The following is a 13673-nucleotide window of genomic DNA, read 5'->3' as shown; positions in this document are numbered from 1 at the left end:
AAACTACTTGGAAAAATCTTTTCCTGTGAGGACCGCCTAACAGGAGAGTCTCTTTCTGGGCCGGGCTTTAGAACAGCGGTTCTCAAAGTGTGGGTTGTGATGCCTTTGGGGTCAAATAAACCTTTCAGGGGTTGCTTAAGGCTACTAGAAAACAGATATTTATATTATGATTTGTAACAGTGGCAAAATTACAGTTATGAGGTAGCAACAAAAATAATTTTATGGTTAAGGGTCACCCCAACATGAGAAACTGTATTAAAGGATCGCAGCATTAGGAAGGCTGAGAACCGCTGCTCTAGGATATATGTTTCAGCCAGAACAGTTGTTTGCCCATCTCCTGCTCCCTTGTAAGACTTTGAAATTCTTTTTTTTTTTAATATTGTGGTACCTTGTCCTGGGGAAGGAAAAAAGAAACACTTTTGCAACGTAGGGCCCTCTAATCTAGAGTCTCAGAGATGAAGACTGTCAGAGGGATTGGAAGAAGAATCTGGATTCTCTGACTCCCTTGCAGGTCTCTGAGCACTGCAGCCATCACCCACCAAAACAGCTGTCTTGTCCCCACTACTGTCCTTTCATATCTGCAGTGACGTAAAATGGCAGCAGGTTTGGGTGAGGCAGACAGCCTGGCCGCAGTCTCCAGACAGCCCCTGATGTTCATGAGGACCCAGGCAAAATCAAGAAAATGACTGCAATACCAGAGCTGGGTCGAACTTAGCCAGGTAATTGCTAGCATTTGACTAATTAGAAGCAAGTTGGGGTTCGCACTTAGAGGTGCATGATCCTCTCAGGTAATGGTGGTCAAGCTCGGTAGACAGTGACTTCAGCAGTAACAAGAGGCCTCACCTTCACCATGCACTCTCCGTCAGCTCCCTGAAGAGCAGAGTTTTCATGCACAAATGAAAAGCCCTAAAGCTTGGGATGATGACCCTGTATCCTACCAACATAGGTGTCTCCATACCACCTGAGTCCATGAAATTAGGTCCAATGGCCACAGGTCCACAGAGATAAGCAGGTCACCTCAGAACCAACTTTTCCCAACTGCATTCCCAACAGCCCACCTGTCTGGCTTCTGAGCGGTTGCACAAGAAACACAAACAAGACATTAGTTCTTGCTACTTCTTAAAGGACTTGAAACAAGGAAAAAAACAAATTAATGCTACAAAAAAAGTTATAATTTATTCAAAGGTGGTCATGCCGTAAAATTGTGTGCATAGGTGTGTGCGTGCGCCTATGAGTGTGTACGTTCATGTTTGTGTATGCGTGAGTGTGGAGGTCAAAGGTCAATGCTGGATGGCTTTCCCTATTGCTCTCCACCTTATTTTTTGAGACAGGGTCTCTCACTGCATCTGGAGCTCAAGGATTTGGTTAGACTTGCTGACTAGCAAGCCCTAAGGACCCTCTTGTCTCTCCAGTGCTGATTACAGACACACTGATGAGTCCTCCTGCTCCACACAGTAAACACTTTCCTAAGTGAGCCATCCCCATTGTCCTGCAAGTGTGTTCTTTCTAAGAAAGATTTATTTTCATTAATTTATAAACTTGTGTGCATGCGTGCATGCGCGAGTGCAGGGGATGGGGGGGGGTGTCCTGAGCATGTGCACGTGAGAGAGCAGGTGCATTTGGAGGCCACAGATGTCAGATCCTCCTGGAGCTGGAGTCACAGATGACTTTGAACACCTGAAGTCAGGGCTGGAAACTAAACTCCAGTCCTCTGAAAGAAGAGTGCAAGCTCTTAACCAGTGAGCCATCCCTTCAGCCCTACAAAATGCATCCTTACACAAGACTGCTAGGAATGTAAATAAGCGCTTTTGAATGTAGATTCTGGCAAACTTTATCCAAATATTTTAAAATATGCATTTACTTTTAGAAATGTAACCCATGGGGGAAAACATCATTGACAAGGGCAGTGATTAGATTAAGTTTATATTTGTTGTATCTTATTTTAAATAAAAGGTAAAGAAAGAATGAAATAGTGACATTCAACATAAAGGTAAGAAATTAGAACAAACATGGAATAAAATATTAAGAAACTACTTAACTATTATAAAAATAAGAACATGAGAAATGCTTGTATGACAATAATATACAACTGGCTCAAAAAAATTAATGGTTTAAGCATATTAGAACATACTCTGAATCCCTTCTTAGGAGGCAGGGGTCTCTGTGAGTCTGAGGCCAGCCTGATCTATATAGCAAGTTCCCGGCCAGCCAGACCCACACGGTGAGACCCTGTCTCAAAACAAAAAAAACAAACAAAAAAATTTACAGTATGTATGTGCGTTGGCACAACAAATCTACTCACATGTTGGGAATGGATTCTAAAGAGATGCATCAGCCAAAATGTTTGAATTAAGATACTAAATCTCTCTTCATATTTCTATGTTTAATAACTTTTAATACATAATAGAACTTTTAAAGTATAGGCCATCAATCGTATAAATTCTGTGTCTTAAGGTTTATCCTAAGGAGGGAAAAAAATCATCTTAAATGCCAGGGGAGCAGCGAAGGACCCTATAAACAAAAACGCACATGTGTGTTTATATGTAAAAGGAAAATAAAGCTGACAGCCTAAAATGTTCAAAAGCCGCTATGTAAAATGCCGGGCACCCACATGCAGACTATAAACAGCATTTTCAAAGGCAACACTCTTTTTTTTTTTTTTTAATCCCCGTGTGAAAAGAGAAGCCAGCACGTTTTGTGACGCTTCAAAGCACCAGAACCAAAGGGTGGAATCGAGGGTCTGAATCAGACAGGAGAATGTTCCCGCCATGCAGGAAGCTGTTATGAGGTAAGGAGTCTGGGTCTGCAGGATTTCCCTGAGGAAGGCAGTCCTAGGCCTCAGAGGGACTAGAAAGAGTCAGGTAGAGACAGGTTCTGAAAGACTTTAGGAAGCACATCAGGGCTCGCACACTGCAAGAGTCTACCTGACATGGTAGATCCTGGTGGGCATATGCACAAGTTCCCTACTCCCCACTTACTCCCAAAGGAAGTCTGGGTCTGAGAGCATTTCATGAGAAAAGCTCATGCTGGCTCAGCCAGCTATGTCAACCTCCTGCTTGGGCCTCATCCAGCAAGCCAAACTCTCTCTAGTCCAGCCACCTTCCTCCTGCCTTGCCCTGCCCCTGGGGCCAAGTAAATGTCCAGCGACCATCAAATGGGCTGCTGTGCAGGCAGTGAGGAAACAGGAGCGTCAGCCACAGCCTGCCCAGTGACACCTCACTCATGTCTGGGGTGCAGTCCAGGTCAGTCCTAGGAACTGAGAGCACCTCAGCTGAGCCCATCCCTGCGCGCCACTGGGCCTAGATTAAGGGGGTTACGACGGCAGCTCAGCTAGGGCAGGCGCCTGGCTCCTAGATTTCCTCAGTAATTACTTCATTTGTACCGAGCAGGAAGAATCCAACTCAATCATCCGGGCAGACACACTAAATGTAATTATCTATGTAATGTGTCCTGCACCATAGCCTCCCTGTGAAAAAGAAAAAGCAGCCGAACTGAGGGGAGGGCGGCCCCTTTGTCTCTAGCCCGCGCAGCACGCCACCAGGATTAATTACATACAGCGCTAACACGTTTATCACCTCGCCACCAATGGGGAAACCAAAGGCTTTTAATAATTCATTATCTGCAGCCCAGCACTCGTCGAGTGGTTGTGCGGAGACACAGACCCCGCTCTTTTCTGCAAGGAAAGCCAGGCAACTGTGCAGGTGCCCAAGCTGCTCTTGCCACCGTTCTGGAAGCACTGCTGCTCCACCCCCACCCCCACCCCCACCCCAGGCCGCCGACCAAGGCACTGTGACACGGGCGCATCCCTCAAGCAGAATGGGCTCGACTTTTGCCCAGGCTAAACCGCAGCTGCCCAGAGGTGGGTGCTGCCGCTGGAGAGTTGCACCCGTAGAATCCTCCCCACTTCCACATGATTCAGAGGCTCGGGATGGGAGGACCGGGCCAGCACCTGCAGTGCCCCGCAGCCATCTGGACAGGGGCTCTGGCAGAGGCGTGCCAGCTAGGGCTCCGCCCACGCATGCTGGAGACCTGGCGGCTGAGTGCGCCACTGGAGATGCCAGATGGAGAGCGAGAGGTCTTGAGGGACTTGAGATGAGCTGCCCAGTCCTAAAGGCTACACCTCTTGGGACACTTACTAGGGACGTGTCCTTCTTTCTCTCCCGCCCCTTCCCCTCCTCCCACCACGCTCTAACCCGCCTCTCTCTGCATTCAGGGTCTCCCATCTCTTACTCTCTAGCCAGACTGGTTTGCAGTCCCAAAAGGGCATCTCCCAGTAACAGCCTTTCCCTCCCCCCCCCTCCTTCCTCACCTTCCTCCGCCCTCCCCCCTTGCGTATCTCTCTGGCCACTTCAACCCTAGACTCCTCACACAATAGCCCAGTCCTAGGGCTTTAAACAGCAGCAATTTGCTTTTTCATCACCAACACGGCATGTTCCATCACCGCCCCTGTCCACATGCCCTTTAGCAGCTACCCACTGAGCCGCAGACACCCCCTAAGAAACCAAGAGCCTCTGATCCCTTCCACTGAGGAAGGAGAGCCTCCAGCGACCTGAACCTGACCCCTGAACCCTTCCATCTCTCTTTCCTACAAAATTAAGATAGGGTGGGGCTGCACCTTGGAGGTTGGCAGTCCCAAAGCTGCCTTCACCCGGGGACGCAATTCAAATCTAATCAATTCATGTGGTGCCGGCCCTTCCTTAGGGATTCTGGAGGGGTGAGGTCACAGAAAGGCTATAATTAGCATTCTCAGCATCCATGATCCCTAAGTAAGGCTGCCAAGGCTGAGGATGAAGAAGGCAGTTCACTGCAGTGCACACAACCCTGGCCTTTGCGGCCAACACCGGCTGCCAGCTCTGCCCCAGCCCAGCCTTCTTTCTCCCACCTCTTAGGTCTGGTGCACCTAAACGGACTCACCGGCTGGGCCTTGGAGGTGTGATCCCGCGCTGAGAGCGCTAAGCGCGATTTCGGAGGCACCCTTCCCCCAGCTCGCACCAGCTGGGGTCCTCCTCCCCCACCCCTGGGGACCCCTTCGGAAGAGCGCGGCTCTGGATCTAATCTGATCTAATCAGTCATCTTCTCGCTGGCAGATCCCTGGCTCCGGGGAGAGGATGCTGTTGTGGTTACTGCAGGATCCAGCACCTTTCCCAGGCAGAAGCAGCTGGGCATGCTCCATCGGCTCCCGTGGGGATTTCAGACCACGTGACTCTCCCTCCCCAAGCTGTCACTTAGGATCAGGAGTAAATAGTCCCCTGAAAGGTTTAACTCCATCCACACCAGTGACAAGCTGCTAACCACCCTTGCAACCCTCCCCGAAGAGAAGGGGTTGGTGGGCACAGCCTCCCCAGCCGCCCCACAGACAGGACAAGGCTGCCCCCCAGAGGGCATCTGGGCCTACATATGGATTAGCCGCGTTTCCAGAGGCTTACCACAGGAGACTGCAGAACGCTTTTGCCCCTGGGCTTGGCAGGATGGTGGGACCTCATACACCCAGTCTGCCTAGTGGTGGCTTTTCAGCTCTGTGACTATCCCCAAACAGAGAGACCATTTCTGGGTATCAGGAGGGCTTTGCTGGAATCCTAATACTTCCATATCTCTCAACACAATGAATTTAAAGGAAAACGTTGGGAGATCTGGGATCCATTTAAAACAAAAACAAAAACAAACAAACAAGAAACAAAACAAAACAGGATCTCATAGTCTTCAACCCAGACTGGTCTCCAGTGACCAGTCTGAGGGTGTTAGCCAAGCCCGGAACCTGTGCTCTTCAGTACTGATGGGCAGGAGCAGGGAACTTTAAACAATAAGGTTATAGCCCTGTTTCTGCTGCAAATATTGTCAGGGGCTTTCCCCATCTCTCTCCTCCACTGTGCCTCAGTTTCTTTCTTTTCACATCTCTCTGGGAAACTAGGTGACAGTGGATGAATGGAACCTTGGTTTTATGGCCAGGATCTGAAAGGAGTGGGAAGGATTTGCCTTTAACTTCCAGGGGTTTTGTCTCTGCCACACCTTGGACCCAGAGCTGGAGACCATGCTATTGAGGCCACTTCTGAACATAGAAACATTCCAAAAAGCAGGAATGGATGAATACCTGCAAGGCCCCACCCACTTGATAATTCTATTGTTATCTATAAATAAACTGTCTTGATTTTTTTTTTTAAACAAAAGCATCCTAGGCAGAAGATGTTGGCTCAGTTGAGTGCTTGTCCAGGACACAGGAAATGAAGCCTTAGGGGTTTGCAAACAAGCACCCCATAAAATATGGTGTAGACAAGAAGATCAGAAGTTTAAAGCTATTCATGACTACTCAATGAGTTCGAGGCCAGTTTGAGCTACATGAGGTCTTGTGGCAAAAGAAAAAAGAGCAAAGCAGAAAAGCAACCGGTCCCCACTCTGAGTCTCACCATGGTGTGTGAGCATCCCTGGGTGAGCATCCTGTGTGAGCATCCCTGAGTGAGCATCATTTTTTTGTCACCTGGAGCACTTTCTTTAAAAAACGAATCTGTTTTAGAAGGCACAAAAGAACAGCGCCCGACCCCCCAGCACCCAGGAAGAGATAGATTAGGAGTGGGGAGATATGGGGGAGACCTGACAGAGTAAAGTCAAGAGCCTGAGGAGGTACCTAAGGGACAAGCCTTCTCATGCCTGCTCAGGGCAGGTGAGCACATTGTGGCTTAGCTGCTCCCTTGGGAGGGTTTCCCCTCTCTTCCCCTCAGCAAGATGAGCTGCCAGGCTGGTCCTCAATGACTCTCTGGGAAAGCCTCTCAGCTAAAGGGGCAGGGAAGTTGTGAGTAAGGGCCCAGTGCCAGGCCCAGTTCACCTACCCAGCTCTCCAGGACTTGGCAAGGTTGCCTGGTACAGGTGGGGCCCAGTCAGCATCTAGGCAGCCAGAAATGAGGGACTCTTGGGGGGGGTCTCTGGCCTTGAGAAGTTGATGGAGCAAAGTGCGGTTGGTTAAGAGAGATCCCAGTATACAAGAGAGGACTGGAAGGGGACGAAGACCCCAACTGAAATGCCACACAGTCCTTAGGCAGGTGGAGAGGGCAGCCAACAGACAGGCCTGCTGGGCGGGTTTCCTCTTTGGCAGACAGAGAGTGAGCGCTCCAGACAAGACTCTGGCTCACCCAGAAGCTTGAGCCAGAAGGGTGGCTGCTTCCAGAGGATACTGGGGCTCCAGGGGGTATGAGAAGCCAAAGGGATGATTGGGCTGGGCACAGTGCCTTCCTGCTGGGGAGCAAAATGGGAGCTGTAAGAGGGCTTCTGGGGCTGGCAGGATGGAGATGGCAGAGCTGAGAAAGCAAGTATTCCCTGCCAAGTCTAAATCTTTTCCTCTGTTAGCCCAGCCGAGAAGCAAACTGCTCTGAGAGAGGCTGAGGAGGAGGCCTGAGGAACAAGGATCCCCAGAGAAAGCGCCTCTGTGGTCCTGTCTTCCCATTCCAGGTCCAACCTCATCCCCCTCACTCACACCTTCAAAGATGGTCACCACTCTACACTCCCCACTGGCCCTGGTGGTCACTAAACTGGTGGATTAGCTGCCCCCTGGGGCCCACCTTTCCCCTAGAGGCCTTGCCCCTGCTCCTTCACCCAGAACACATTACCTAGGAATCATGGAGGGGCCTGATAGTGAAGTTGTCAAAAGACTTGGGTTCCAGACTCAGCTCTACCCCTGACTAATACAGCGCCTCTGAACTGGGCACTTGACCGCTGAGCCTCAGTTTTCCTCATCTATAGACGAGGTTTGTCTGCAGTGCAGATCCCCCTTGCCTTTCCTTCTGAGGAGTAACATTTGCCTTGCACGAGACAGAGCTGGTAGGACCCCTATACCAGAACTTCTGTCCTGTGGTTTTCTCTCCTCTATCCTGTCCAGAGGACAGCAGAACAGTTTTGGCAGCTCCACCTTAGGGCCTAGAGGACCTTCTCAGGTGACCCACAAGTTAAGGGTCTGTCTGTCTGGACTCTTGGTGACCTACACAGCCTCTAGGAAAGTACCAGAGGCTCATCATCCAGCTCTTGAGCATCTGTGGGCGGAGCCCTGCCTTTCCGTAGCTCTGCCTTCCAGCAACCCCTGGAATGGCCTGAGTAGCTCCTGGATTCACCAGAGGTCCAAGTAGGTATCCAGCTGCCCACTTGACACCTTCCTGCAGGAACTGTTCAGACTAGAACAGGAAGGAGTGCCAGCGCTGGGTGTGGTCCCTGGGTGGAGGAGCAGCAGCAAGTGTTATCGGGGTGTGGCTCTGTAGTCCACCTCTCTGCCATGTCTCCTGCCTGGACAACTCTACAGGGAGAGGCACTCTTAAAGACAGAAGGGACCAGTTCCACAACAGACTGCCTGTGCAGGAAGCAAAAGACTAGGGCCAGATCACTTATTGGCTAGGAATTGCTTTTACATAGCTGGCTCATAAGTCTCAGAAAGGCTCCAGACTCACAGTGACAGAACTGCAGTAAGGGAGGGTCAAGATGGCTCCCAGTTCCTGGCAAGTGATACAGTGGGTCACCACTCCAAATCCTTTTGAAGGCATGGTCTGCAGACCATGTGTGCTCTGCTGCCCTCCCATGGACTAGTGCAGTAAGTGCACACAGGCCACAGTGAGCTACAACCACTCCCTATTTGCTTTTTCTCTTCTCTAATCCTCTCCACAATTGGCAAAGACACTTTTAAAACCTCAGCACACTGGAACAATAAATACATCAGTAGCAGGTCCCGTGAGACCTGACCCTCTAATGCCATTTAGGGTTGGTCTTAATGTGATATAGTTATCGTAGTTGTTAAATACCTAGGCCAGTGAATGTGAAATGTGGCTCCCCATGCTAGAAGAAACATCAGCCCAAATTATCTGAACATCTGATTTTTAAAAAAAAAAAAAAAATTCACTTCATGGGATCCATGTGTGCGGCCATCACAGTCTCTTTACCTCCCAACCAAATGTCAGAAGCCTCGGTGAGAATGGACTGCTCACGGAAAACAAGGCATTCCGGATTCGTTCGTTCGTTGGCATGCTCACTGGGTGAGGGGTAGGAAGCCCCGGACACTAAGGAAGCTGAGTGCAGCTGAGTTATCTTGGTGAGAACACAGCAGTGAAATCACAGTTACTCACAGTAACTGCCTCCCAGGTTGGGTTTCTGTATGTGTCTAGATATCTCATTTCCTGTTATTTGCTAAAACAGAGTTGACGGAGCCTCACTTACCAAGGGACTAATAAATTAATATTAATTATTAATAAATGAATAAATGAGGTAATGGAGTAAAGTCCTGAGCTCTGAGAGTGGCTCCTGCTTTCACAAGCTGTGGGGTATTTTCATTATTATACACAGTAAGACAATATTCTCCCTCTCCCTCCCCCTTCCCCCCCCCCTCTCTCTCTCTCCAGACTTCATGGACATCCCTGGGTTGCCCCTGCCCCTTGAGGGGTCCTTGACCATGGTACTGAGATGGTCCTAGAAGAGCGAACCCCCATCAGCTGGAAGTCTGTTCAACTTGAGAAGTTGAACAGGAATGTGAAGACTGGTTCCCACGGGTAGAGCGAGCAGCCCACACAGCGCTTCCTCAAGTGGAAAGGAGTGGATGAGGAGGGAGCCCCGGAGACTTGGTATGGCTGGAGGAGAGTGAGGGGCAGACTGGAACTGCAGACTCAGCAGGACTGATAAAGACTGAGCCGAGTCTGGGCAGGAAACCTGCACATGCCGGGGAGAATAACTCAGGCCTTACCCTGTAAACATGAAAATGTGGGAGGGTTTTAGTTTTAGCAATGAATGACATATTCTGGGGAGGGGGCCACCCTTGCGGCATTCTGACCCGGGGGCGAGAAGACCACCAGAAAGGTCTAGGTAGGGATGAACTCCAATGCGGCTCCCGGGATACTGGGAGCCAGGCAGCCTATGAGACAGGAGGAGTAAAGGACCCACAGGGAGGGCAGGGATCGAGGGCGGGGCTCTCTGCTTTGGTATTCGGCTCCTAAGAGGGATGCAGAGAAAACAATCCACGCAGGCACACATTGAATCAAGAGACTCCGGTGAAAGTTACAGACTGGCAGCCGCAGCAGTAATTAATTGTGTCCCCATTTATATATTCTATTTTCCCCACCCACCCACCCACTTCAGTAAGTACCAGGTTCCTATCGGGACAATTCTAGTATAACGGAAAACAAAATGAGCAGAAGCTGCTCTCAGAGATGACCCGGCGATAGAACACTATCAAAAAGTAAACCCACTGGCTCAGGGCTTGGCGGTGCTGTGCCCCATGGACGGGTCTTAGCCCTAGTACCACAGAAGAACCAACTGACGAGCAGAAGCCAGAGACTTGGATCTAGGAGGAAGAGAAGGCTCTCCAGACACAGGGACAGGGCAGGCTATCGCCCTGCGGTGGCAGAGGTGAAGAGGCAGAGAGAGGTGAACACCAGCATTGGGCAGTCGTGGGAGAGAAGGTCACAGAGGTGGGCGTGTCACCCCATCTAAGGATTTTAGGTTGTTTTTTTTTTTTGTTATTCTGAATTATGTGTCTGTGTGTGGGTGTGTGCACGTGAGTGCAGGTGCCCACGGTGGGGGGAGGGGGAGCAGAGCTGGAGTTACAGGCAGTTGTGAGCCATCTGCAGTGGGTGCTAGGAATTAGTTGTGTCCCTGGGAAGGCAACATAGGTTCTCTTGACTGCCAAGCCACCTCTCCAGCCCCCGGGTGGTAAATGTGAACGGACTGGTGAGATAAAACAACACAGAAAGTGCTCAGTAAACAAACTCAACAGCTGAATGTTTACCAGAAAATAACAAGATGATGTTCAGAAGACTGAGAAATCCGGCAAGTGTTTATGTGAAGCAAGGGCTGGGCGTGCCCTCGCAGAGAGTCAGCTGTGGAACCACGTGACAACAGAGCGGTTTCCAAATAGGTCATGTGCAAAAATAAAAGGTTTTTTTTTTTTTGGTTCTTTTTTTCGGAGCTGGGGACCGAACCCAGGGCCTTGCGCTTCCTAGGTAAGCGCTCCCTAGGTAAGCGCTCTAACCACTGAGCTAAATCCCCAGCCCTGGTTTTTTTTTTTTTTTTTAAACTTTAAAAATATGGCTGACCCTGCCGGGCAAGGCGGGGCAGGCATGCTTTTAATCCCCGTATTTGGAAGGCAGAGGCAGGTGGAAACTCTATGAGGTCAAGGTAGTCTTGTCTAAGTAGCAAGTTTCAGACCAGTCAGGGCTAAAGAATGAGATCCTGTCTCAAGAAGAGGGGAGTGGGGAGAGTGGAAGGAAGGATGGCTTAGCAGTTAGGAGCAGGTCCCAGGTTTGATTCCAAGCACCCACATGGTGGCTTGCAACCACCTGTAACTCCAGGACTGGGGGATTCATTCTCTCCTGGGACGATGTGGCCTCGGGTGACACTGCACATACGTGCTGCATAAACATATATGCGAGCAAGACACCCATACACATGAAGTAAATAAATATAATATATAATATATTTATGGTTAATAACCAAGCTGATGTTTATGGTTAATAACCAAGCTGGCTGGTTCTGATGCAAGGATTGAGAAAGAAAGGTGACACCTACTTGTCCTTAGAGACACTTTTTAATTATTATAATGTATTATCATCGTTGTTATTGTTATAGTACTGAACCTCACAAACAAACGCTAAATAAGTGCTTACCACTGAGTTGTATCTTCAGTCTGTTTTCACTTAGGTCTCCCTAGGCTGGCCTAGAACTTACTATGTAGCCTGGGTGGGCCTTTATTTTAGAATCCTGCTTCCTGTCTCCAGAGTGCCTAGGATTACAGACCAGCACCGCAAGGCCCTGATAGGGATGAGGGTTTCAAACAAAAAAGTACAAGACTGGCACCTTCCTCTCTAGAAACTGCGGCTATCTCTGGCAGAGTCAGTACCCAGCACCAGGGTGGTGGGCATCAGGACTCTTTGGAGGCTGCGGAATATAGGGGTGGTTCGGGCAAGAAGTTCACAGGCTGGGGCACAGAGTTCCACTTCTTTTTTTTTTTTTTTTTTTTTTTTTTTTTTGGTTCTTTTTTTCGGAGCTGGGGACCGAACCCAGGGCCTTGCGCTTCCTAGGTAAGCGCTCTGCCACTGAGCTAAATCCCCAGCCCCCAGAGTTCCACTTCTGGCAGGAAGCTAGAGCTGAACTTTCGGGGAGACGGAGAGGCAGACTGGAAGACGTTGAGTTCCGGCAGAAGGAAATGAGCCCAAGTATGCGGCCGTGGGCCCCCAGAGCTGGAAGAGTCACATCTTCTGCCTGCCTGCTTCTAGCCATGAAGCTTCCCAAAGCATAACCTCAGCCCCCAGAGTTAAGACCACGGCTCATGACCTTGCCAACCACTCAGAGAAAGAAGGCGCCCCACATCCCAAGGACCACAGAGGCCCCCATCCAGAAGAACGAGAGCAGCTGGGCCTGGCCTTGCCACTGCCAACCTCTTTGCTCCCAAGAAGCCGTCCCCCAATATTCCACACCCCACTTCACATCTCAATACCCGTCTGTTTCCTCTCAACCCTTGCCTGGTACTTCAGTGATAGTCTCCCCTACAGGCATGAGCGGGTTGGTTCTGCCGGTTCAGCTCAGCCCAGGGCTCCATGGACCCTACCCCAGACACCTTTCAGTGACTCATCCTAGTGACCCTGAAGCCAACAGACACATGCTTCTGTCTACCCGGTGCTTCTCAGTGCCTCTAGGCCATCCACAGACCCAGTGGCTACACTTTGCCAGGTCCTTTAACCACCTCCCCTCTCTAGGACACATCTGCGACTGGGACAAAAGCCAGGCCAAAGGTGAGGTTAAAAAGAAACTACTCACTTGATGAAGTATACGGCTCCTTCCGGGGCAGAATCCATCTCCCAACCCTTAGGCAAACCTGCAGGGAAGCAAAATCACAAGCTGAAGCATCCTGAAAGCAGATTTCTTGTCATACCTCTACCCAGCAGCCTGGGGTCTGGCAGGAGAACTCCAGGGGAAGCCACAGTCCAAGCAGTCACTCCACCTTTCCCCCCATTATTTCTAGCACCCTAGTCTTCATCAAATAAAGAGAGACGAAGGCAACGAAATGAATCACTGCTTGTGCCCTCCCTCAGTTACCCCACAAACCTCTTCTGAGCATCCGAACCAGCAGAGGCAAACACACCGGGGAACCCCTGATGCTCATTCTAGATGGGTCCTCAGGGTCCTCTGAACCCCTCATCACAGAGGTCAAGGCTGGTGCCAAGAGCGAGTGATTCACCCAAGATTTACAGGTCCTTAGTACCCAATATTGAATTGGGACACAAGTCTCTGAATCCCAGGTGGGTATTAGGACCTCCAGACTACTGCTTTACCACAAAGCACGGAGGACCCAGGGAACAGGTCCCAGAAAACAAGAGACCGGCTTGCGAATTTCAATAGCAACTTTGAATAAAAAGTAACCACAGAGAAGCTCCAAGAGGTCACTGGCAGAATCTCAGCGTGACAAGGGTTGAGTCACTGAAGAAACTGACCTTGGTCTGGAGGTACTACGGACACAGCACTGCCATTCCAGAGAGCCTGGTTAGTCCTGACTTGACGGCTGTCTCGGGGTTACGATCGCTGTAGCCCCATGACCAAAGCAACTCAAGGAGGAAAGGATTTGTTCAACTTACACTTCCAAACCACTGTTCATCACCAAAGGAAGTCAGGACAGGAACTCAAACGGTATGGGAACCTGCAGGCAGGAGCTGATGCAGAGG

At 50.1% G+C, this 13673-nt stretch overlaps 1 protein-coding gene across 4 annotated transcripts in view; it reads right to left on the bottom strand.

The window, feature by feature from the left end:
* The window catches only part of Plekha6 (pleckstrin homology domain containing A6), a 140105-nt gene that overhangs the window by 118278 nt on the left and 8154 nt on the right, over positions 1-13673 (bottom strand). For 2 of the 4 annotated variants that reach the window (XM_039091292.2, XM_039091296.2), the window contains exon 3: positions 12772-12829. In XM_039091292.2, coding sequence (XP_038947220.2) covers positions 12772-12829 — 58 coding nt within the window. Of the gene's footprint in view, positions 1-4914; positions 5318-12771; positions 12830-13673 lie in introns of those variants that run through there. The other 2 variants (NM_001427839.1, XM_039091307.2) reach the window with 2 other exon arrangements.

The sequence above is a fragment of the Rattus norvegicus genome, chromosome 13, assembly GCF_036323735.1.
Source record: "Rattus norvegicus strain BN/NHsdMcwi chromosome 13, GRCr8, whole genome shotgun sequence".
Classification (NCBI taxonomy): Eukaryota; Metazoa; Chordata; class Mammalia; order Rodentia; family Muridae; genus Rattus; species Rattus norvegicus.
Note: the sequence above shows the minus strand (reverse complement) of the source record. Positions and strands in the feature narration are given on the sequence as shown.